This window comes from Prunus persica, chromosome G2 (genome assembly GCF_000346465.2).
Source record: "Prunus persica cultivar Lovell chromosome G2, Prunus_persica_NCBIv2, whole genome shotgun sequence".
Classification (NCBI taxonomy): Eukaryota; Viridiplantae; Streptophyta; class Magnoliopsida; order Rosales; family Rosaceae; genus Prunus; species Prunus persica.
This window is the reverse complement of record NC_034010.1, coordinates 7,628,441-7,653,625: the sequence shown is the minus strand read 5'-3', so window position 1 is coordinate 7,653,625 and position 25,185 is coordinate 7,628,441. Positions and strand designations below refer to the sequence as shown.

Genomic DNA, 25,185 nt, shown 5'->3' with positions numbered 1-25,185 from the left:
ATGAGCAAAATCATAGTCCTTTGACACCCATACAAACTGTAAGTCATACCATAGCAGAAACCAGGAGAGAATACAGAGGACAAACACAGAAACAATAGTAAAAAGACCCATGAGAAGTACTCTACTTCAACTCAAAACCTGACAAAGAAGACCTCATATGACCAAGCATAGTTCTTCGGTCGATACAGAGTAAAGAAGAGCACCACATCCCAACAACTACCACCAGCGTCGCCGCTGCCGCCACTATTAAAACAGAGACAAAACATCGGCCACCAGGTATCACAACTCTCCCAAGGAGAGACACAATCTAGCGTCACTACTGTCGCCGCCGCCGAGACAAAGACAACATCAGTCACCTGGAATACTACAAAAACAACCAAACAAAACAAACAGACCTAGATCCAAACAGATCTAGACTATCTGGAGAAGGGAAGGGGAGGAGAAGAGGGGATAAGAGGAAAAGAAAATATGGGAGAAAAAGAAAGGGAGATGAGGAGAGGAAGGGGAAGATGGGATGAGGGAAGGCGGGGCAGTGGCCACCTCCCCCCCCTTAGCTTCCTCGCGGTTGGTTGTTAGCAAGGAGAAAGGGGATCAGAGTGCGGCTAGGGTTAGCAAGGAGAGAGTAACAAAAGTGGAAACGAGTACCAGTCTTCTACTCTCATTGGTGGAGTTTATAATTTCATATTCTCAGCCTTTCATTAAATGTGTTGGTGCATGCAATATACATGCAATCCAACAATCGAGATTGGATGGCTTTGTTACTGCTTCTTTACCTGCTTAGTGAATGATACTTTGATTGTTATGGTCCCCAAAGTAGAAAAACCTGTCTTTATGGCTCTACTCAGGCCTATCAGTTTGTCTTTATGGCTTTACAAGGTAGTTTTTAAAATCCTTGTAGGCTTCGTTCTTGTATGGCTAAACTTGTTAGTCCAACTCAAGTTGTTCCAAGAAGACAAATTGTAGAAAATATTGTGGTCCCCCTACCCCCTCGTGTGACCCACCTACCCAAACACACCACTGCACCGACCCCTTTCTCTCTCTCCCTACTTTGCCCCCTCTTCACGCTACTGTAACTTGCATCATTCCCACAACCTAATTCCACTATCACCTCATGAATCATAAAGTTCCCAACTTCATCACATACAGTATGAAAGGGAAATAATTCAAGAAATAAAAAAATGAAGAGGTCAAAAAAAAAAAACAGAAGGGTCTAAAAGAAATGCATCTAAACCTTAAATAGGAATGCAATTACACAAAGTGGAACACAAGTGTCGGCCAGTTGCATACACTATTAAAAAAAAATTGGGGAAATCATGACCCAAAGGCCACAAAAAAGAGGGTCATGTCATTTTGAATCACATTTAACACAGATATGTTGTATTTGTGTCATATGTAGAGAAAATATAATAGTTTCGTACCCAACTTGAATAGACGAAAGAATTTATTGCGCTTAATTAATTTAGGCACAACTTTCATGGCTTATAGAGAGCACAAATAGACAACTTTTGTGCCTAATGGTTATATATATATATATATATACTTTTATTATTTTTTTAAAGTCTCATGACTTATATAAAGCACGGATACTAAATTTTCGTGCCTTTGTATTGCACACACTCCAAAGTATTGTGTCTATAGAGCACGAATACTGCAATTGTGTCTCTTTAGGTTGCCTATAGAGCACAAATACGGAAAATTGTCTCTTTAAGTCACATCATGTCTCATGCATTAACCGAGAAGCTGGATATATAGGCCACATTTATATCATTCGTGCCTAAACAGTTTGTTTTGCACACATATTATAGTCTATATAAAATGCTTAAATGTACATAATTTCCATTTTCAAACAAATTTGTGCTTAGTAAAGAGTACAAATTCCTGATTTTCGTGCCTTTAGTATATATTTTTTAAGAACCAGTTTTGGGGGAATAAGCAAAACGAAATTATTGAGGCCCAAATGAATACAAGTTCCTCTTACTATCCAGAAGACAACTCTGGAGACTATTATCCAAGCCCTCCACATAGTGGGTATTAATTTATGTTTATTTGTAATTGTTGTTTATCTTTATTTATAATTGTCGTTATCTTTATTTGTAATTATTGTTTATCTTTATTTACAATTTTCTTTTATCTTTATTTGTAATTTTTGTTTATCATTATTTATAATTATCATTTATCTTTATTTCTAATTGTCATTTATTTTTCTGTGATTAGTCTTTTTTTAATTTCAATGATAAACCACATAATTCATTAAAATCACACAACCACTTTTATAATTTAAACATACTTTCATAATTTAAACACTCTTACATAATTTAAACACGCTTACATAATTTAAATACACAACATAATTCAAACACACAACGTAGCTCATTGCCCCTCTCCTTCACATCTCCAAATGTGGTTGATCAAATTATTTTTTAGATTGAGACGCACTTGCGAAGCATGAATCTTATTATGATGGACCATATGTAGTATGAGATAGTTGGTCTGTCTTGGTTCATATCATACTTGATAGTTGGCTCAAGCTCATAAGCAAGTCTTGCTCTTCTAGATATTCGTGGACATTCATCATCATCATCATATTCTACATCTAGATCATCATATTCATCCTCAACAATCATGTTGTGCAATATTATGCACGTCATCATGATTGAATGAAGTTGTTCTTTATACCACATACGTGCAAAACCCCTAACAATTGCCCATTGAGCTTGAAGTATTCTGAAGGCTTTTTTGAAATCCTTCCTATTTGTTTTTGGGCAAATATTTTTTTTTTTTTTTGGAGTATCCGGTTGGGAAATCGTCTTAACCAATGTGGTCTAACAAAGGTAGATACCATCAGCCAAGTAATAGCCAGATTGTATTCATATCCATTAACAATATATTGGATATGGGGAGACACTCTATTGACTACATCATTAAACAATGGGGAACGAGCTAGGACGTTGATATCGTTGTTATATCCGGCGACTCGAAAAAAAGGCATGCCATATTCAAGTGTCATACGAGGCCACTGCCTCTAGAACAAAAGTTGGCTTATGCTTGTAGCCGATAAACTGGTCTGCCCAAGCAGTGGGATAGTTCTTCCATTCCACAATGCATGCAGTTAAGATTGCCTAACATGCCTGGGAATCCTCTGCGACAAGCCTTAGGCAAGAGCCTGTTATGGTTGGCCAGATTTGGGAAACGGAGGTACCACTAGCCATACACAACTTCATTAACAAAATAAAACTTTTGCAAACATTCAAGGGATGTAGATTCACCCAATCTACAGTGCTCATCGGTGGAGTTTGTCGAGCCTCAATATGCTACATTCAAAAAACAGCCATTAGCTTATGCTCTGGGGATAGACTTTGTTGTCCACAAGCGTCTGTCTTCTAGGTAAAGTATGGCTCATATGCAACAACATCATTCAAGATACGATAGAAAAGCTCTCTTCTCATGTGGAACCGCCTGCGAAAATTCACTAGGGGATAAAGTGGTCTTTCACAGAAGTAGTCTTCCATGAAACTCTTATGATATTTTTCTCTCTTCCGATTCTTGTATTCACGGCTTACAATAGAACCACTATGCTTGGGTCATTGAACATATTACTCCAACAAAAACGTATGGTGTTGAATGGCCATTGCAACCCTCTATTGATGAAGGTCATCATCATCATAATCATCATTGAAGAACTTTTGTGTAGCCTTCCCACGTGAATTCATTGTAAGAAAGAGAAGGAGATTGAATGAGATTGTGTGGTCAATTGGGTAGAATAATGCTTCTTAAATAGAAATAAGGATGAGATGACCTATGTGTTTGAAAATATTGAATGAAGATAGAAAAAGATAGAGAAAGATAAGGGAATCCAATAAAGTGAAATGGACAGCCGGTGGTTTGATTTTTTTGGCTCAAATCTCTCTATTTCATTCAAATCCTCCTCTCTCGCTCTCTCAAATCTCACTACATCTGGGATGAGCCCAACCGATGGTTTGATTTTTTTTGGGATTTTGGATTTGATCTTGGTTGATTTGGTTTGGGTATTTCTTATGGCAAGGACATTGAATTTCAGTTTGTAGGCTATTTTGATATCTTGAGAAAGTTGAATTTTGGTGTTTTCTCGGATGTAGGTTGCCTCTTTGCTCTGCCTTCCTCTCATCTGAATGTTGGGTATGCAGGTAAGCTTCCTCGTTCATGGGTAGTGAATATATGAATTTTGTTCAAGGGGATTTAGTGAATATTGTGAAGTCCCTGAAGGCTACCTTTACTTTAATTTTGAGTTCCATTAGCATACCTAAAAACTACAATGTAAAGCCAAGGAGCAAAAAATAAAACATGTATGTGACCCACATTAATTAGCTAAAACATATCTACCAGTATGGTAGTCATTGAACACAACGTCTATAAGAAGACAATGTTGTTATATAGACTCTAGAGAGGATAAACAAGAATTGATACATGTCCCTACTACAAACATGACTATTGGAAGGGCTCTACCCAAGTGGTAGGAAAATCTGTTCGGCTCTACCTTTTTGGTAGCTCTTCCTCACCCCTCAACTCTTCAGCTTACACCCTACTGGTGTCCCTTCTGTCAGGTGTTTTCCTCTCTGTCTGCTGGCTGTTGGCAAAGTGTCCCAGCCCCACACCGCTTCTTGCTGTCCGAGCTTCTTTCTCAATGACTCATGTCCACCCCACAGCCGACTCCCTGGCCTCACAGTTGGAGGAATCCTTTGACTTGGACGACGTTAATAGGGAATGTATTCTGGTGGGAGCGATTATTGCAGACGTGCTGCCAAATATTGGTGGGATTAAGGGGGCCCTGAGATCAGCATGGGGAAGATTGGGCGCTATCTCCATTTCTCACTATAAACGGAACATTTTCACAATCACCTCCTCTAGGGAGGTGGCCACACTTATTCTGGAGGGGGCTCCCTGGAACATAATGAACTTCTGCTTCAACGTGGTGGCCTGGCAGCTGAACATCGAGGAGGTTCCGGTGCATCTTATCCCGTATTGGGTCCAGATTTCGGGTCTCACCTTGGAGAAGATGAATGCAAAAAATGCCAAAACCATCGGGGAAGAAATTGGTGAAGTTATTGAAGTGGAAGATCCGATAATGAGCAAGGCCATAACCAGGGGCTACCTACGAGTAAAGGTGCTCATCGACTCACGCAAACCTTTCCCGACGGGATTCTGGCTCCCCAGAACTTCCCACCAATCTTTCCGGGTAGAGTATTGCTATGAAGGCCTTGGAGACTTCTGCTATATTTGTGGTTTACTGGGGCACTGCGAGAATGCTTACAGAGGAAGTCCTGAAAGCAGCCCAACCTTGTCGGAGAACCCATGGTACGGACCGTGGATGAAGAGGCGCCTGCCCCCGGTGGTTCCTCCATCATCGACGGGAAGGCGGAATCTTACAGGCCGGAGGAGACCATTGCCCACCCGCAGCGCATGGAGTTGCCACGTGACGACAACGAGCTTGGTGGAGGCCATGAGTCAACCGTTGACCTCGATCCCCTCGATGTCAGTTGACCTGCCCCTATCTTTCGATGGTGACAACTCTAATGCTGCGCCCCTGCACACCTCTTCTACTGTGCACGCTGATCCTAGGTCTGCTTTGCCATATGACACCTCTGAGACTACAGGCTCTGCCCACCTTAACGAATGCATTTCAAAATCTCTGTCCCTTCTGCATTGTGAGACACCTAGCTCCGAGGTTTTGAAACAAAAGTTGTTGCCCGCTGACTTTCCCAACACAAATGCCTATGAACGGGCGATGGTTGTAGCGCTTACACATAGGGGATGGAACCCGAATATGGGCCAGGCCCAACCCTCCAAATGCCAGCTAGAGGAGGAGCGGGATTCTTCCAAGAGCACTGTAAGGGGCCCCAAGGCCTTATGCGTGACTGGCCCAACACCTATGGTGTGGATGGACAGGACTCCTTGCAGCCCAAGTGCACATAAAGAAAAAGGGAAGAGCCATTTGCCATCTGACTCCGGGGGCCAGCTTGTTATATCATCACCCGAAGAACCATATACATTCAAACAGGATGCTCTCCCACCCATCTCAAAAAAAAAAAAGACGTGCACTCTCTCACCCCTACGAGGAGGGACTCAAAACGAGTAAAACTAGAATTCTCCATGATCACGACAACCCAGCAGCCGATTCTACTAGTCTGGTGGCGGTCCCTACTCGGGTCGGCGGCAACTGGAACCGTGGAAGAGGAAGAGGTAAGGGAAATAGGGGACGAGGAAAACGAGCAACGAGGAGAAGCGGGAGATATTGGGAGGATATTCCCGACACTATGGACCTAAACCAGGGGAATTTCAGAGAAATAAGGGTGGAATTTATTGATGAGCTCACTGTGAACGATGATGCATCTACTACCGAAGAACCGAAGAAAAATGTGGAGGGGCAATCCTACCTCCAGGGCTGTGGTGGCTGGCCCAGAGCAGCCACAGGTCCTAAATGAGCCACCTTGCTTGGAACTGTCAGGGCCTGGGGCGTGCCTTAACAGTCCAGAAGCTTAGGGAGCTCATTCGCTCCCACGTCCCCTCTATGGTATTTCTTATGGAGATAAAACAGAACTGCCATGGAGTGAATTCACTCAGGCGACAGTGTGGTTATTATAAGGGTATTTGTGTTGATCCTGTGGGGTTAGCAGGAGGTTTGGCCCTCTGGTGGAAACCTGAAGTGGAGGTCGAAATCTTGACATCGAACAAGAATATGGTGGATACGAACGTGAATTGCAGGGAGAAGGGCACCCAATACAGAATCTCTTGGGTGTATGGCCCCCCATATGGGGAGGAAAAAGCATCCTTTTGGGAGAACTTGGCAAACTTTGCTCTGGTCGACTCCCCCCCGTGGCTCTGTATCGGAGATATGAATGAGATATTAGGAAACGACGAAAAAGAAGGCGGCATACCTTGGCCTTGGGGTTGTACTCGATATCTTCGATCCTTTATGGACACTAATGGATTGCTGGAATTAAGATCGACGAGCCAATTCTACACTTGGGAGAATCGACATGACCCAGTCTCACTCATTCGAATAAAACTAGACCGTGGGCTTATCAATGACCAATGGCTCTTTTGGTGGTCGGACTCGTGTGTGCATGTGGAGCCCAGGGTTGGCTCTGACCACTCCCTTCTGGTGCTTTACTTTGCTCCAAAAATTCGGAGGCGAGCAGGAGGTTTTAAGTTTGAAGCTTACTGGGCTGATGAACCCGATTGTGGAACCATCATCCAAAACAAAAGGTTAACCGATCCCTTCTCGATAGAGGAAGTCCGAACTGCAGTCGGGCAGCTCGGTTCCTTGAAAGCGCCTGGTCCGGATGGCTTCCCTAGCCTCTTCTATGATCGCTTCTAGGAAATTGTTCAAAATTCTATTAATAACTTGGTTACCGATTTTTTCTCAGGCAATAGCAGATTGGAGCTCCTAAATCACACTCATATTGTCCTCATCCCAAAGATTCCCAAGCCAACGTCGGTAAACCATTTCCGACCTATTAGTTTATGCAACAACTCGTATAAGATTCTGTCTAAACTGCTGGCAAATCGTCTCAAGACCCTTCTCCCTATGCTGATAAGTCAGCATCAGAATGCCTTTATCCCGGGACGGCAGATACAAGACAATATTTTACTGGCCCACGAGGCTTTCCATTATCTCCGTCTTAAGTCTTCCAAGAAATCCTTTGAGCTGGGACTGAAACTGGACATGAATAAGGCATACGACCGGATCGAATGGGATTTCCTTGAGGCCACTCTTTGTAAGTTCGGCTTCGACAACCGTTGGGTGGAGCTGGTCATGCTGTGTGTCAAAACTATCACTTTCTCTCTGGTGCTGAATGGTTCCCCTGGCAGTCCCTTTTCCCCATCGAGGGGCCTGAGACAAGGAGATCCCTTATCTCCCTATCTTTTTCTTCTTGTCTCCGAGGTTCTTTCTCTAAATATTATCAATTCTACTGATACTGGGATGCTTAGGGGCATTAAATTAAGCAGGGGTGGTCCGGAATTATCCCACCTATTCTTTGCAGACGACTCTCTGTTTTTTCTGCAGGCTACTCCTCCGAACTGCTCGGCTCTGAAGTCCATTATCGAATGCTACTGCTCGGCGTCGGGTCAGGAGGTGAATTTTAACAAATCCAGTCTGTACTTCTCTCCCAACACTGATACTGGGACTAGGAATCAATGCGGCCTCATCCTTGGCGTCCCTGCTACCGATGACCCGGGTCCTATCTGGGTCTACCTACTTTCTGGGGCCGCTCTAAGGTGGAGGCCTTGACCTATGTTCGGGACAGAATAAATTCGAAGATTGCTGGGTGGAAGCTAAAGCTATTATCTCAAGCGGGCAGGGAGGTCCTTATCAAATCGGTGGCTGCAGCTATCCCGGCCTACCCCATGTCTTGCTTTTTGCTGCTAGCCACTATATGCAATTCAATAAACGCTGATTTGGCGAGATTCTGGTGGGGCCATGATGGTAACCAGGGAAAAATCCATTGGCACTCTTGGAAGAAACTCTGCAGACCCAAAGCGGAGGGGGGCATGGGATTTCGCGATTTACAGGCTTTCAACTGGTCCCTACTTGCCAAGCAATGTTGGCGAATCCTGCGCAACCCGACTACTCTCTGGGCTAGGATTTTAAAGGCCCGCTACTTCCCCGAGTGTTCCTTCCTCGATGCTAAGAAGGGAGGGCGTGCGTCATGGGCTTGGAGCAGCCTCCTAGTCGGTCGGGATATCATCGAGAAGGGAGCTCGCTGGCAAATTGGAAATGGCCATTTAGTGAGTGTGTGGAAGGACCGCTGGTTAATGGGGTATGGCTCCGAAAAAATCTCCCCCCTCCCCTCCTGTAACCGCTTCACCCCCTTGCTGGTGGCCGATCTCATCGACGTGGGGAACAGGTCCTGGAACATCTCACACATTGAGCCCTTTATTCATCCCAGCGAGGCTATGTTAATCCGATCTACTCCTATCGGCTCCCTGGCTACTCGTGACCGGCTAGTGTGGCCGGCGGTAAAGAATGGTGACTATACTGTTAAATCCGGGTACTACCATGCCATCAATGTCTCGCCTCCTGACCCCTGTGATCGAGCTTCTTCCTCCCATGCAGTGAATTCCGACGTGTGGAAAGTTATCTGGAGGGCTCACATCACTCCCAAAATCAGGAACTTTATGTGGCGTGCGTTAACAAACTCCATTCCTACGTGCGCTAACCTCTTTGGAAGAAAGTTAGCGCGTTCTCCTACGTGCCGCTTGTGTGGTTTGTTTCCTGAGACTGTGGAGCACCTGTTACTGCTCTGTTCTTGGACGCGGGCAGTATGGTTTGGCTGCCCTTTTGGTTACACTCCGGACCTAGCATCCATTACCACATTGGATTCTTGGCTTTCTGGCTTCCTAAGAAGCTCTTTTGCCGATGGAGATCAAAGGGACTGGGGAATTTCCCTCTTCATGTTCTGCTCTTGGGAAATTTGGAAGGCTCGATGTAAGGCGATTTTCAATGATATCCGACCCTCTCCTCCCCTGGTTCTCTCACGAACCATGAAAGGTTTAGAGGAAGTTGTGCGGGTCAGGAACATGACTTCCAGTGCCCCCCAAGCTACTCTGCATGCACCAATTAGACCACACTGGACTCCTCCTCCTTCCCTTTTGTAAAGATCAATATTGATGGGGCTTGGGAGGCTAAAACGGGTGTGGGGGGTATTGGAGCGGTTATTCGCGATCATAACGGCTCCTTCATCGGTGCCGCTAGTCAACCATGCAATTGTTCGTCTGCGGCTGAATGTGAAGCTAGTGCAGCGATCATGGGCCTCTCTTTTGCCTCCTCCTTTCACGTGCAGAATGTGGTTGTGGAGACTGACTGCTCTGAGCTAGTTTCTTGTGTTAAGAAGGGTTCTGCATCTGGTAACTGGAGATTCTACCCTTTCCTCGCGGAATTCCGCCGCTGGAAGCGTCCTTCATCCAATGTGACTAGAATTGGATTCTTCGTGAAGCTAACGGAGCTGCTGATGCTGCCGCCAAGCTAGCCAAAAGGAGGTTGTGCGTTTGTAATTGGGTTAATACCCCCCCCACCCTCCTTGGTCTCTGTCCTCTCAAGGGATGGACTACCTGCTCCCCCATAAGGGTCTTGCTGGGCAATGGCTTCGGTTTCGTTTCGCTCTATTTCCTTTGGCTGCTGCTCTATAATTTAGTTTGGGTACAGGTGTGCCATGCTGTTTCCCCTGGTGGCTGTTTTAGCCCCTTTGTGTTTCTGTTGCCTCTTTTGGGGCTTTGTATGGAAGTATCCTTTCGACCAAAAAAAAAAAACACAACGTCTATAAATCTTAGATGTTGCCTTTTTCACCACTGTACTCGGTTCTTAAACAATGAATGGTCTTTTTAGCCAATGAAGTTGAATTCGCGGCAGATAAAATACAAAAAAAAGAAAAAAGACCTATCCAATCCCTAATTATGCCAAGAAATAGAACTGTTAAATTCCTCACTCAGCTATTTCTTTCAGAATTTTGTTATGCTTAATATTTCGATATCAATTAATTTGCTTTTATTTGATTTCTGATAATTTTTGGGCACCTTCGATTCTTTTTTCATTGAATCTGATTGTATGCAATTCTGAAATGGGAAGATGAAGAAGATGTGGGGAATAGGAAGAAGAAAGCATATCTGGAGATTGGAAGATGCTATTGTCAGGAGGGACGTTGTTGCAAATTATTTGGGTTGTAATTCAAATTAGTAAAATACGGAGATACTCAGAGTTGTACAAAAGAATTATTGTAACAAAATTTATTTGTTTTTGGTATCTCAGTTTATTTTCATTAAAATTTTTTTTTTTTTAAAGTTTGCATTTTAACCACATTTAGAGAATTTTGTGTCCATATTGAATAAAAAAATTTATATTATTTTCGTATTCTCAAAGAGCCGTTGTCAAGAGGTGGAGTTTTGGTGGGGCCCAACTACTATATAACCATAAATACTTCATTCGTGCTCTAAATATCTGCCATGAAATAATAAATTTGTGCTCTATAATCAATGGAAACTCCTATAAAGTGCATCGACAACTTTAAAGTGACTGCAACGTGGTCAGTTTTATAGAACACGAATATCCTGTTATTTAACATAAAGAGCACGAATGAAATTCGTGCTTTTAGCCCAATTTTTTATTTTTTTAGTAGTGATAGAATGTGCAATTCAAAAATAGGTGCCCATGAATGATTTGATTTCAGATTAGGGAAGGGGTTAGGTGGCGGGTGGGTGTGCTAGCTATGGGGAGAAGCCACCGTAAGATTGGAGAAGAGCCTCATGAATTTACTTGAATTAATAAAAGGTATTTTATGACTAATGGTGGGTGAAAAGATAGGATTGTGTTTTTCGAAATTTACATGGTGGGTGGAAAGATAAGGTAGGTGAAGAAATAAGACAGGTGGGTAGAAATAGCAGCACTGTACATAATTGTAAAAAAAAAAACAAATAAAATTGCAATACATAAGTCAAATTTGGCGTGAGCCCATATCGGCCCATTTAGTGGCCCGATATGAACACGACCCGATCCTATATGGGCTAGGGTCGTGGACTTGGGCCGGAATTGATGATTTTCATAAATGGACGAGTCTGGCATGACCTGTTTATTAAATGAGCCAACTCTAAATGGGCCGCGTTGGGCCGTTTGACACCTCTCTCGAAAGTTTACGTGGCAAATTGTGAAGAAAAAATATATTGGCTGGTAATTGCATACACTGTTTATAGTTGGGGTGGTATTTTTGCAAAAAATTTCCTTTCCTGTTTGGTTCATGGGAAAGGAGGCTTGGAGATGAGAAATCAATTGATTTTCCATGTCTGGTAAGTCTAGGTAAGAGAAATGGTTGCTTGACACATGAGAAAGTAGGGGGGAAAGTAAAGCCCTCCTTCTCTCTTGGGTTTTGTTTTCCCTCTTCATGAAAAAGTTTGGGAAAATGAGCCAACATAAAATGCACATTTTATGAGCTATTCCTACCCCCAACAAATATTAGCCCATACCTCCCTCCTGTGTCCTTCAAACTTTGGTGCGGTTTTTTTGTTTGTTTTTGTTTTTGTTTTTATTAAAATATTAGCCTAACCCCTAGCCCAACCCATATTATTTTCAAAATCGACCCAACCCAATCCATGCCCACCCCTTGAAATAACTAGGCCTCGCCAATCAGCCCGGTCTAAATTTAATAGGCTTGGACCGGGTTGGATCGGGCTTTAAAGAGGAGAGAGAAAATGATGGGCCAGGCGGGGCTGCATTATAAAAAAAAAAAATTTAAGTTCAAACCAGACCCATGAGTTAGGCTTGAAAAAGCTCATCGGGCCGAAATGGGTCTACTTTATTTTGTATTTTTTAAATATTGATTTTGTTGTCAATTCTTTATTTTTTTTCTATGTTTTGGTGTGTTTCTATGTTTCGTTTTTTTTTTCCTTCATAGTTCTCTATTTACATTTATCTATATATTTATGTCTTCATTTTTTTCTTGTTCATTTCATAAATTCACAATACATAAATTAAAATTTAGAAAACTACAACAAAAATTCATATGAACTCTTTTGACATTCTCTTCACCGTAAAGCTCTAATAGAGAACATGGAACCTTCTCCCATTCCCTTTCTCACCAAAATTCACAGTTTGATAGTAAAGATTACAAGCAGAAAGAAATAAGAGAAAGGCTTCCAAGAGACATACCATGACGGAACAAGGGGAATGTAAACAATACTTGGCTCCAAAATCTCACCAAGAACAAGTATACCCCCTCCATTGTCATCTCCCTTCAAACAATGAGAGAGCACTTTGGGAATTAATCCTTGAGATAACAACTGTGATATAACAGATAGAGGCCCTTGGCTAAACCCGAATATCCCATCCAAGTCAAAACCCCAGACTCATAGGTACTGCACCTGTATGTTTCCAACACCGTCAGCCAAGGCAATTTCAGAATTAATTCAATCAACACAACACAACATAATTACTTATAAGTTATAATCAGAGAAATTATTCTGCATAATATTAATTATTTTTGTTCTAAACGATGGGACCTATGCAGCCATGCCATGCCATTTCAAAATTTATACTAACTATGGATAAGCTATATTATTAAACAAATTATTTTATTTATTCAGAAAAAAAAATCTAAATAGATAGTTACTATTTTTCTCTTTCACCTTTTTTTTTTTTTTTTTTTTCTCAATGATTGGTTTCTATTGCACATTTTTTATCCACACATCATCTCAGTACAAGTTGACGGAACTGTGTACAGCAGTGCAAGATTTGTAAACTACTAACTCGGTGCAAATTTTATAAGCTACTCCTACCCCCAACAAATATTAGCCCAAACCTCCCTTCTGTGTCCTTCAAACTTTGGTGCGGTTTTTTTTTTATAAATTTTTTTTTAATATTAGCCTAACCCCTAGCCCAACCCATATTGTTTTCAAAATCGACCCAACCCAACCCAAGCCCACCCCTAGAAATAACTAGGCCTCATCAATCGGCCTAGTCCAAATTTAATGGGCTAAGACCGGGTAGGATCGGGCTTTAAAAAGGAGAGAGAAAATGAAGGGCCAAGGTGGGTTGGATTTTAAAAAAAAAATTTAAAGTTCAAGCCAGACCCATGAGTTAGGCTTGAAAAAGCCCATCGGGCCGAGCCGGGCCAAAATGGGTCTACTTTATTTTGTATTTTTTAGTATTGATTTTGTTGTCAATTATTTATTTATTTTCTATGTTTTGGTGTGTTTCTATGTTTTGTTTTGTTTTTTTCTTATAGTTCTCTATTTACATTCATCTATATTTATGTCTTCATTTTTTTCTTTGTTCATTCATAAATTCACAATACATAAATTAAAATTTAGAAAACTACAACAAAAATTCATTTGAACTCTTGTGACATTCTCTTCACTGTAAAGCTCTATAAGAGGACATGGAAAAAGTGCCTTCTAAGTTGACATAGTTTGATGTAGCTCCAACATTATTGATATGGCTTAAATTTAGTTATGGCAAGGTGTTTGATGAAGCATATATAAATATCAAATGGTGTAGTGTATAATCACTTTTACTAAGTTGTTGATTGGGATGAAAGTGGTAGGGGTTTGAAACCCCTTGTGTGTGTCTCCATTTCCTTTCACTTTTAAACTAAATTTATATTTATATAAAATATATAGGCTTGCAGGCTGGGCCTTAATGGGCTTTGCGAGCCTGGCTTTCATGGGTTCAAACGGGCTTGGCCTATGGGCCGGGTTGGACTTTGGAAACGAATATGACTTACCCATGGAGTGAATATTGGTTTAGAGGTTGTTTCGATGGGCTGCCAATGGAGTGAAACAAAGTAACAAAGAAATAGAAGAAGCAATAGTGGATGGGGGATGACAGAGCTTCTCTGTAGTTATTTCTAGGGGTCATCATTTGGCCCACGGGCCCGTGAGTCGATGGGGGCCCGCTTGGCCCATCGAGAAAAAGTTCAGCTCAGGCCGATATTTAGTGGGTTGGGCTTGGGCTTGGGCTTGGGCTTAGGTGGCGAGAGACTGATAACAAACAAGTACCGCGAGGGAAGGACTTTGAAAAGAGAGTAAAAGTAATATGGGTATAATTGAAAAATTATACAAACTTTTCCATTCCTACTCAAAACAAATAGGAGAAATGAAATAAAATGATATTTCCCAGTTACTTTCCCACCATTACCAAACATGGGAAAATAATCTTCCATTTTCCATCTCTTGAGAAATGACATAATAAGTGATTTCCCGTCAAATCCATTCCGTGAACCAAACGGGGCCTATCAATAAATATCCACTTATATTATAACATGTGGATGAGTTATATCCCATAACGATACTATTATATTACACTACTCCAAGTTTTGGACTTGATACAAAGGGTTTTGATAATTTTGGTAATAACGGTGTTGAGTTATAGTTGCATTTGGTCTTAGGTTTCTGTTCACCCGTTTTTATTTAATCCTGTGATGGTAGGGTAAAGTTCTCCATTGGCTTGAAAACCATTGGTGGTCAACAAGTCAACTTTCTTTTGTGTATGAGCGTGCCACTGCTAGCAAAAAAAAAAACCCTAGTAGACTTCTTAAAAATAGATAACTTGAACCCTAAGTTATTGATTTCTAAACAAACGATTGTGAATTTGGGTGAGGAATATCTCCCAAGTAAGTTCTTTTCCTGCCTCAGACTGGTGAGGACTTTCACAATTTTTCACAGTACAAAACTGATAGTTCTGGCCAAAATAAATGAAAAGAAAGCAAACTGTTTAAGCAGAACTACCTAAAAACACAATAATTACTTAAGAAGTTTTCAGAATTTGTAATAATTACTTAAGAAAAGGAGTTTTGATAAACACAATAATAAGGAATTTTGGTAACACATTTAATGTGGTTAAAATAATAAGGTTACACACATTTAGAAATAAATCCATTTCGATAATTTGGTCTAATGACACTTATCTTCACCTTGTATTAGAAGGTATTCTAAATTTAAATTTTATAGATGACAATTGTTGAACAAGAAAGAAAAAAAGAATTCTACACCACTCTATTGAAAAGTTTGAAAACATTTCGATATACTCATGTCACTTGACTTCTCTCCATATCAATTTATCCTACAATGTCTATTATAAGTAGGACAATACTTCCCTTCTTATCATGTAAATAGGAGCTCCTACATTCATGTTAATAGGCGTATATGTTGCCGATATCATTTTTAATTTATTTAATTTAAAAACTTTAAATCCCATCAGCATCAAGTGATAGTCTATTTTCCTGCTGCAAAGATAAGTCTTTTCTTTTGACACTAAAACTAATAAACTATATATTAGCCCGACATTTAGTATCGAATTTAATCTTATTTTAGACTAATTATAGCAAATTTTTATGTACTTTTCCCTAAATACATATTGTTAGTTCATATTGTTAAAACTCGGATTATGCTTAACTTGGCTTGTGCTGAACCAAATTTGTAATGAGAGAAGTCTCGCTTTGTAAAACTGTTTCTCTGAACTGAACTGAAATCAGAGATTTGAATTCTAGCTGATTTATTTCTTATGGATCAAAGAGCCTTGGTTGCTTCAGTGTCTGAAGGCTTTTGAGATCAGTTAATCTTTTTGAGTTTGTCAGTTGTGACTTTGAGAGTTTTTGTCTTGATTGATTTTTTTTTTTGCTGTCCTTGATCTATTTCTCCTCCTCTCATATTTATAGAAAATGCTGGAGTGGGGTTTTTAATTTAAAATAATGGGCGACAGTTCCCATGGTGATCTTTTCCTTGCTTTTTCTGAAAGAAAACCAACTATTCTTGTTCTCTGTCTGTCCCTTGTAAAAATACAATCTGCCATTATGGCCAGTTTGCTTTTCCTGATGAACAACTCCCTTACTTCCTACTTATCTCTTGAAAATGTAACATGCTTATCTCTTGGAAATATAACCTGCTTTGCTGCAGAGCTTCTCTGCATATTTGAGTGGGGATTTGATCTTCTTTCCCTTCCTATAAAGTGGAGAAGTCCTCCTATAAGACCTGTCTTCATTAACTCCTCCTCACTTCTTCTGTGATAGTTGAAAATTTTGACTTTTCCAAAGTCAAAAAGTCACGTGGGGGTTTTCTTGAGAAAAAGATCTGCTGACTTGCCTTTTTTGGGGTAGAGATCAAGTGGTGCGAATTTTTCAGAAGCTAGGCTTTTTATCCAAAGCTGTGTGTGAATTTTTTAATTGCCAATAATGGTATTTTATTTTCTAGACCATGGCTGTATTTGTAATCTGCTCAAAAAGGTCTGGGCTATTTCAACATTTTTGGTTTGATTTCTAATTCCCATAGATAAAAAAAAGCCCAAATATTTGTGTTCATGAGCCTCTTAACAAAAATAGGCTGGCCCGCAGAACTTTAGCCCAAACAGTTTCAATTATATATTGTGCAAATTAGAGGAGAGAACAATGAATTCTTACTCACCTGGCCTCTTGGGTTGTCCCATTGACTTTCTCATTTCTTAAAGCTATGAAGGTCAGGAGTAAGAAGTTAGGCATCAGTTCCCCAAATTGAATGCGGAAAAGTGTTGAATGCCACAGATGCTGAAAAACTTGATTTGATGATGTTGGACGAAGATGCTAAAACTAAGGAGGGTGTATTCAATTGTGATTTTAATAGATTGTAATCACAGGATTTTAATGTAATGGATTTCAGCATGATTTGTAATTACAATATTTTACTTATGATTTTAATAGATTGTAATTACATGATTTTCTTATGATTCACTTAGGACTTTTTTTGTATTCTCCAAAGAATCAAAAGATTTGCTCTATGATTTCATATGAAATAAAAATCATATAATAACATGGATTAATTATGGATAAATAGCCAAATGATAAAAGTAATAACAATAACGTCATGTAGCAACTAGACATGACTTAAGGAAAACAAAAGTTATTCAAGACGTAATAAACATTTGTTGGAGCTTCATCTCCTCATATGACCTATATAGCATCTCTCAACATAGCATGTAACTTGATAAACTTTCATTAATTGATTGGTATGCAAACCTTGATTATTTTTCATGTTCTAGAGGCCCTCCTTGGATTTTTATCGGAATCGCTAGACGAGTGAGTTCACATTTGAATTTTATATAAAGAAAATAACAGAAAAAAAGGGTCGATTGAATTTGTTGACTGTGCATGCATCTCACTAACAATCAAATTAATGATAAAAAGATAAAATTATTTAAAAGATAATTTATTCCTATATCCCAAATTGAAATTGTTGACTGTGCATGCATCTCACTAACAATCAAATTAATGATAAAAAAATAAAATTATTCAAAAGATAATTTATTCCTATGTCCCAAACGATATTCTTAGCATAGTGGTCCTTTTCTCCCAAGTGGGACTAGAAGACCCAGAGTAAACAAAACAAAGCTCTATTTTTTTTTTTTTGGTCGAAAATAAAACAAAGCTCTATAGTTAATCGAATCATCATTCTCCAGTTTTTACAAAAGTAAAATATTATTTTAAGAAATAAATGCTAAATAAAAAGAAAAATCAATCCTAAAGAATGAGGCAATGTGTAACAAACCAAAAACACCCAAACTATCCATCTTACAGATTGGTTTCTTCTTCTTTATCTGTTCCACACTCTTATTAATAATTGATAAATTGGCAAAGTGGAAAGATATAAAAAACTGATGTACGTAGGCTTGTGCCCATAGCAAAGCAACACAGATGAGAACTTTGTTTATCTTCTCAAGTCTGTTCGTCTTCTTCCAAAACAAATCAACGTGAGAATCATATATAATAGGGTGAGATTTTTTATGAGGTTTGATATTTATATTACCTACTTAAAAGTCTCAAACAATGCATCATTTAATGAAATACCTCAAAATCAGTAAGTTTTTGAATACCACCGTACTTTTTATAATCTTTTAAAAATCCTAATTGAATACCACCAGACTTGCATTGATGATTTTAAAATCCTAATTGAATATCATCATATTTTTATTGATTACTTAAAAATCATAATTGAATACCACTAAGACTTTTCAGCTTCAAAAAAATCTACTAAAATCCCCCTAAAAGACAACGTGATGAGAGATGAGTCTGAGCAAGTGGAAGTGAAGTTATTTGCAAATAGAAAAGCCAAACTTTGTAACGCGTAAAGAAGGGCCCCATTGCATGTCGTGGATATATGGGTGAGTGTGAATGCTTGAATCTTTTGTTGGGTAATTTCTTATCTTCTCCATTTTCCATTTTTCTGAAGTGGTTGGATGAATTTTGTAATTTTGTTTTTGAACAATCATACCACACAATCCCAGTCAAGTCAACAAAGCTAGCTAGCTTATCTCTAGTCTCTGAAACTCCACACTCGCTTTCGATTCTAATAATCAGGGCAACTAGTCTCTCCAGCTGCAACTCTTTCTACTTCTCTTCCTTCGATCCCCCTGATTCTTGAGCTCCAACTTGATCATGGCTGCTTCTTCGGCTCCTCCTGCTCCTATCCTCCATCCTCAAGAAAAGTATGATGTGTTTCTTAGTTTCAGAGGTGCAGATACCCGCTACACTATTACCAGCCATCTTCATGCTGCTTTACGTGGGAAGAAAATCAAAACGTACATAGACGACAAACTTGAGAGAGGAGATGAAATTGCACCCGCCCTTGTCGAAGCAATCCACAAATCGAAGCTTTCAGTAATCATTTTCTCGAAAAACTATGCTTCTTCTACTTGGTGTTTGGATGAACTTGTGCATATACTAGGATGCAGAGAGAGAGATGGACAGTTTGTTATACCCATTTTTTACGACATTGAATCATCTCATGTACGAAAACAGCTGGGGAGTTATGCAGATGCATTTGCTAAACATGAACAACGTTGGAAGGACAGTGTGGACAAGGTGCTCATGTGGAGATATGCTTTGGAGAAAGCAGCCAATCTATCTGGGTTTGATAATTCAAACAAAACTAGGTAACAATCTCCTCCTCTAATTTGTGCCTATTTGATTCATTAGATGAGATGATTGGTTATTCATGTACTTATGTTTCGTTTGGGAGTGATTCTGGATAGGCCAGAATCACATTTTGGAAGAAGAACCTCCCAAGTACTTCTCCAGAAAATCACTTTTAGTGATTTTAAGTTATTTTGGGAAGCAGACCAAAAAAAAAAAAGTGATTCTGGGAAAAAGCACTTCTCATGTGCTTTTCCATAAAATCACTTAAAATCATTTAAAGTGATTATTTGGAGAAGTGATTCTCCATAAAAGTGATTGTTGGACTCTCCCGAATCACTTCCAAACGAGCATTTACTTTGGATAATTCATGCTAAGCAAGGTAACTAAGTCTGTATTTGTATTACTTTCTAGGTGTGATGTTTCAATTATGAGAATTACATTAATTGATGCATACTTACTGTCTATTAATTGTCCATATTGAATCAAATATACCAGGACGGAGGCATATTTAGTTGAGACTGTTGTTGAAGATATTTTGACCAAACTGAATCGAAAATCCTCAAGTGATTTAAAGGGCCTGGTTGCAATTGAAAGCCAAATTGAGCAAATTGAATCATCCTTATGCATTGATTCACCAGAGGTTTGCTTTGTAGGCATTTGGGGCATTGGTGGTATTGGCAAGACCACCCTTGCTGGTGCTGTATATAATCGACTCTCTTCTAAATTCAAGGCTTCTTGTTTTCTTGCAAATGTTAGGGAGGAATCAGAAAAGCATGGATTAAATCACTTGCGAAATAAACTTCTTCGTGTGTTATTAGAGGACGAAAATCTTACAATCGACACTCCATCAATAGGATCAACTTTTGTTGGAGAGAGGCTTTGCCGTACAAAGGTCCTCATTGTTCTTGATGATGTGAACGAGATGAGCCAATTAGAACTTCTAGCTGGAGATCATGTCGGGTTTGGCCCCGGAAGTAGAATCATTATAACAACTAGAAATAGGCGCCTGCTTAAGAAGAAGGTTGATGATGATAAGATATACAAGGTTAAAGGATTACATTGTGATGAAGCTCTTCAGCTCTTTCATTTGCATGCCTTCAAAAATAACTCTCCTAGAACCGATTATGCAGAGTTGTCAAAAATGGTGGTAGATTATGCCGAAGGCATTCCGTTAGCTCTTAAGATTTTCGGTTCCTCATTCCTTCACTGCAAGAGCAAAGAAGAATGGGAAAATGAATTGAAAAAATTGAAAAACTTTCCCAGCAAAAGAATTCAGAATGTGTTGAGACTAAGTTATGATGGATTAGAAAAAAATGAGAAGGAGATATTCCTTGATATAGCATGTTTTTATAAAGGAATGAATGTGGATTTTGTGAAAAGAATGTTAGACATTCGTGGTTTCTTTGTGGTGGGAATTGGAGTTCTCATTGATACATCTCTAATATCAATTTCAACAAGTTACTGCCTAGAGATGCATGATTTGGTACAAGAAATCGGTTGGGAAATTGTTCGCGAACAATGTATTGAGCCCGGAAAGCGCGATAGGTTGTTCATTGCTGAGGATGTCTGTCATGTACTCAAAAACAATACAGTAAGATCCAAATGCATTCGCTTTCTCTAAAAAAATTCTTATCATGAAAATTTCTATGGAAAGGTAGGAAATTTATGTCTGCAGATGTTTAGTAAATTTTGTTGTGTATTGTATTATCATTCTCATTTATAGTTGCTCTTTTATTTTCAGGCAACTGCAATGGTTCAAGCCATATCCTTTAACACGTCTAACATTAGAGAGCTACACTTGAATCATGCAGCCTTCAAAAAGATGTACAATCTAAGATTGCTAGAAATTTATGATTCTAGCTATGGCCAGAAGTACTGCAAATTATACCTTTCTCAAGGTCTTCAGACTCTTCCTGAATCTCTTAGGTATCTTTACTGGGATGGATACCCTTTGAAATCTTTGCCATCAAAATTTTCTCCAGAAAATCTTGTTGAGCTCAAAATGCCCCGCAGCCTGGTTAAGCAACTTTGGGAAGAAGACCTGGTATATATGCTTATTGTACTTCTTGTATAAAATGTAGTTATTTAGGCCAAGTTACTAATTCTTGCAATTTCTCTTTAATTTGTTACAGATTTATCTCGGGAACTTAAAATTGATCGATCTTAGCTTCTGCAAACATTTGACAGAACTTCCAGATCTTTCTCAGAGTCGAAAAATGGAGCATATAAATCTTTATGGCTGCACAAGTTTGGTTCGAATTCCTTCGTGTTTGCAGTATCTTGGCAATCTTACTTTTCTTGACCTGGGTTGCTGCTCAAATCTCAAATATCTCCAGGAGATGCCAGGCAATATTGAATTATTGAATTTAGAAAGCACTGCAATTGAGGAATTGCCTTCATCAGTTTGGTCTAACAAAAAACTTTCTTTCTTGAATATTCAACGCTGTAAATACCTTAAGAATCTTCCCAGCAGCAGTTGCAAGCTAAAATGCTTTGGTTTTCGTCTAGGGGGCTGCTCATCTCTCGGTAAGATTTCAGAACTTCCCAGGAATATAAGTGTATTAGATTTGACTTGGACAGCAATAGAAGTGGTGCCCTCATCAATCGAGTGTCTCTTTGGTCTCACTACAATTAACCTGAATGATTGCAAAAGGCTTGTGAGTCTGCCAACCAGCATTTTTAAGCTGAAATCTCTTAAGAGTCTTGATCTCAATGGTTGCTCTAACTTTGAATGCTTCCCCGACATCTTGGAGCCTACTGAACATCTGGAACTTCTTAATTTATCTAAAACTGCAGTTAAACAGCTACCCATGGAGATTGAAAATCTGATTGGGCTTCAAACATTAAATCTACGCCGGTGCAAGGACCTTGAGTTTGTCCCAGATAGCATCTACGATCTAAACTGTCTTAAAACTCTCAGTTTTTATGGCTGTTTGAAACTTAAAAGCCTGCCTCCCTTCTCGATCGGTTTGTGCTCTTTGGAAGAACTAAACCTCGGTTACTGCAATATATTACAAGTCCCAGATCCCCTCGTTTGTTTAACGTCGTTAAGATCTTTAAATCTAAGTGGAACCAGGATTCAGAGCTTACCTGCAAGCATCAAACAAGCTTCTCAGCTGCGTTACCTGTGGTTAACAAATTGCAAGAGACTTCCATCTTTACCTGAGCTCCCTGTGCTGCGTCATCTTGAAGCACATGGCTGCACGTCATTGAAGGTTTGGATGCATTTGATTCTTTTTTTCTTTCTACAACTTGGCAAGGAATTAACTTATGTTTTCTAATATTGCATCAGAATGCTTGGAGGAATATGATGGGTGAAGCACAGCTTAGAATTATGCAAATGGCAACTGCGTCATCAAACCCTACAGATGATGTATATTTTGTATGTCTCTCTGTCTCTCTCTCCCTCTCTCTGTCTCTCACTCGGTCTCTGTCTCTCTCTCTGTCTCTCTCTGTCTCTCTCTCTCTCTCTCTCTCTCTCTCTCTCTCATCAAGCCTTCAATAAGCAGAACTTCCATCCACGGTACAGGGTTATGGTCCTGCAATTCCTTCAGTTAGCATTGTTTGTCCAGGAAATGAAATTCCAAATTGGTTCAGCTATCAAAACGAGGGATCTTCAATAAATATCACCCTTCCTCCAAATTGGTTTCGTACAGATTTATTGGGTTTAGCTCTATCCCTTGTCGTTGAATTCAACAACTATAATGTAAAACGGGCGGGTTTTGCATGTACAGCCAATTTCAAATCCAGTAATGGTGAAGGCCATGAAATCAGTTGTCATTTGCATCGTCTGTATAAGGGTATAAGCAGCTCTGGGCGGAACAATTTCAATTCAGATTATGTGTTTGCATGGTATACTGCATCCATGCTTGTAGCTGCAGCAAGATATTCCAGTGGCACTGGTTTTGACAATGTCACTGAGGCCTCTATTGATTTCTTCCTGATGGATTTAAACGGGTTTCCCCTTAAGGATTACAAAGTTCAGGTGAAGAAGTGTGGGTTGTGGTTGCTGTACGCCGAAGATGCTGAGAACTTGATGTCATGCTGAGAAATTTTCTGCTCTAACTTGGAACAAGAAGATGAACTACTTCCTCAGCTCTAAGCGAGTGTTAGTGCTGTGGCTGTAGCTGAGGATGCTTTTGGGTTTGTCAAGCCTAGGGATGCCCCAGTATCAGTGCTGGTACAATACAGAATGAGGCTAAGGCGAAATTCACAGATGAGAACCTTGCCTTTTGATATGCAAAATTGCTGATAAATGTATGTATTCACTCGCCTACAGAATGATTAATATAATCCACGTAACAAATGAACCAGGGAACCACTTACAATGCAACTTAAGAGCTCCAAGGGGCTAAGCCAACAAAAGGACAATACATCAAAAGAGAGAAAAAAACAACAGAGCTACTCGATGAACACACAGCATGACAGAATCAAACCAAGCTCGACCAACCCGAAAAATAAGGGGCTTTATATGATGTGATTAATTGCAAGTAGATAGTATCGCTTTAATTAATATAGTAGTAAATATAGTATCGTTTCAACATGGATCAAGTTAATCTATTAAGTACTAGAATGATTTATTCTTAATTATATTTGAATTAAACAACAAGTGGAATACGTAAATAATGTAAAGAAAGATGATAAAGGAAGTAGATTAAGAATAATTAAATAATGTAATAGATGAAAATAAAGATGATAAAGCATTAGGACATCGATTTCACCTAACTAATCCCACTCAAATCCTTCTACCTTGTTAACCTAATTGACCTAATGTTAGTATGAAAATAGTGTTGTCATTTCCTAGACTCTAGCATAGGTTGAAAATTAGTGTGTGAAGAATTGTTACTGGACGTTTTGGCACAACTCATTCAACCCCATACATCCAAGGCTTGACTTGACCGATATGAGAAACTTGATTTCAGGTAAATCATGACATAATCATGCATTCATTATAGGATTCCTAGTTTGAGTTTTTTGTTTTAATAGATATTGTTTTAATAGATATTGTTTTTCTATTAAAAATTGATTGGTTGGCGTTTTTCAATAAGTATCCATATTGAACTAATATTCATGTTGGAAAACCAATTGTGGTCTTCTTAAGAGTCCAAATTAAGCTAAAAGTTCATAGTTATAATTGAAGTGGGTTTGGTACTCGTGTGCGGCCATCTGACTAGGTATAGGAAGCTTTGAATAAAAGCAGCTTGCATCTCTTTGGTTTTTCACAGTTTTTGATATTGGGTTGAGCATATAGAATTCTTAAGCAAAAGCTGTTGTGCACATATTTGAGATAAATCATCAAGTGTTCCATGTTTACTTGGTGATTTATCAAACACTTTAATCATTCATATTGCATTCATATGCATGTCGGTGACTCATACGGTTGAGTGCACCAAGACCGTGGTGGCAGTTTTCCTCCGGCGAGCTTGAAGCAATCGTGGCCAGTATTGCGTTCAACATAAGGAGTGTCGAAGATCATCCCGTGACAGAAGTTGAGTTACGAAGAAGTCGGTAAACATTATCTAGAATGAGTCTAGGATAAGTGTGTGAGTACTTCTTGTAATCATCGTTCTATAGTGGATTTGAGTTGGACTGAGGAGTCCCGTGGATTTTCCCCAGAGGTGGGGTTTTACCACGTAAAATAATTCTCTGCGTGTTCTTTTATTTTAAGCTTTGCACATCTCAAGATTGATAACTAATATCAATCCTGCTTCAAAGGTTGATCATTATTTATTGCAAAAAATTCGAATTAACTTGTTTAACCTTCTCCAGGCATATATAGATA

At 39.4% G+C, this 25,185-nt stretch overlaps 1 protein-coding gene across 2 annotated transcripts; it reads left to right on the top strand.

The window, feature by feature from the left end:
* Positions 18,658-23,713, top strand: LOC18785427 (protein SUPPRESSOR OF npr1-1, CONSTITUTIVE 1). Of its 2 annotated transcripts, XM_020558328.1 has the most exons (7): positions 18,659-19,420; positions 19,899-20,295; positions 20,425-20,994; positions 21,145-21,447; positions 21,536-22,618; positions 22,696-22,785; positions 22,933-23,713. In XM_020558328.1, the coding sequence occupies exons 1-7, from the start codon at positions 18,924-18,926 to the stop codon at positions 23,449-23,451; spliced, it is 3,459 nt and encodes a 1,152-aa protein (XP_020413917.1). In that variant the 5' UTR covers positions 18,659-18,923; the 3' UTR covers positions 23,452-23,713. The 2 variants fall into 2 exon arrangements, with proteins under 2 accessions (XP_020413916.1, XP_020413917.1); XM_020558327.1 differs by having other exon boundaries at positions 18,658-19,420; positions 19,899-20,994.

Excerpts from the sequence above, each read along its gene's own strand:
- LOC18785427 (XM_020558327.1), top strand. The coding sequence starts at position 18,924 with ATGGCTGCTTCTTCGGCTCCTCCTGCTCCTATCCTCCATCCTCAAGAA. Across the intron at positions 22,619-22,695 it reads ATGGCTGCACGTCATTGAAG|AATGCTTGGAGGAATATGAT; the intron begins GTTTGGATGCAT and ends ATATTGCATCAG. Across the intron at positions 22,786-22,932 it reads CTACAGATGATGTATATTTT|GGTTATGGTCCTGCAATTCC; the intron begins GTATGTCTCTCT and ends TCCACGGTACAG.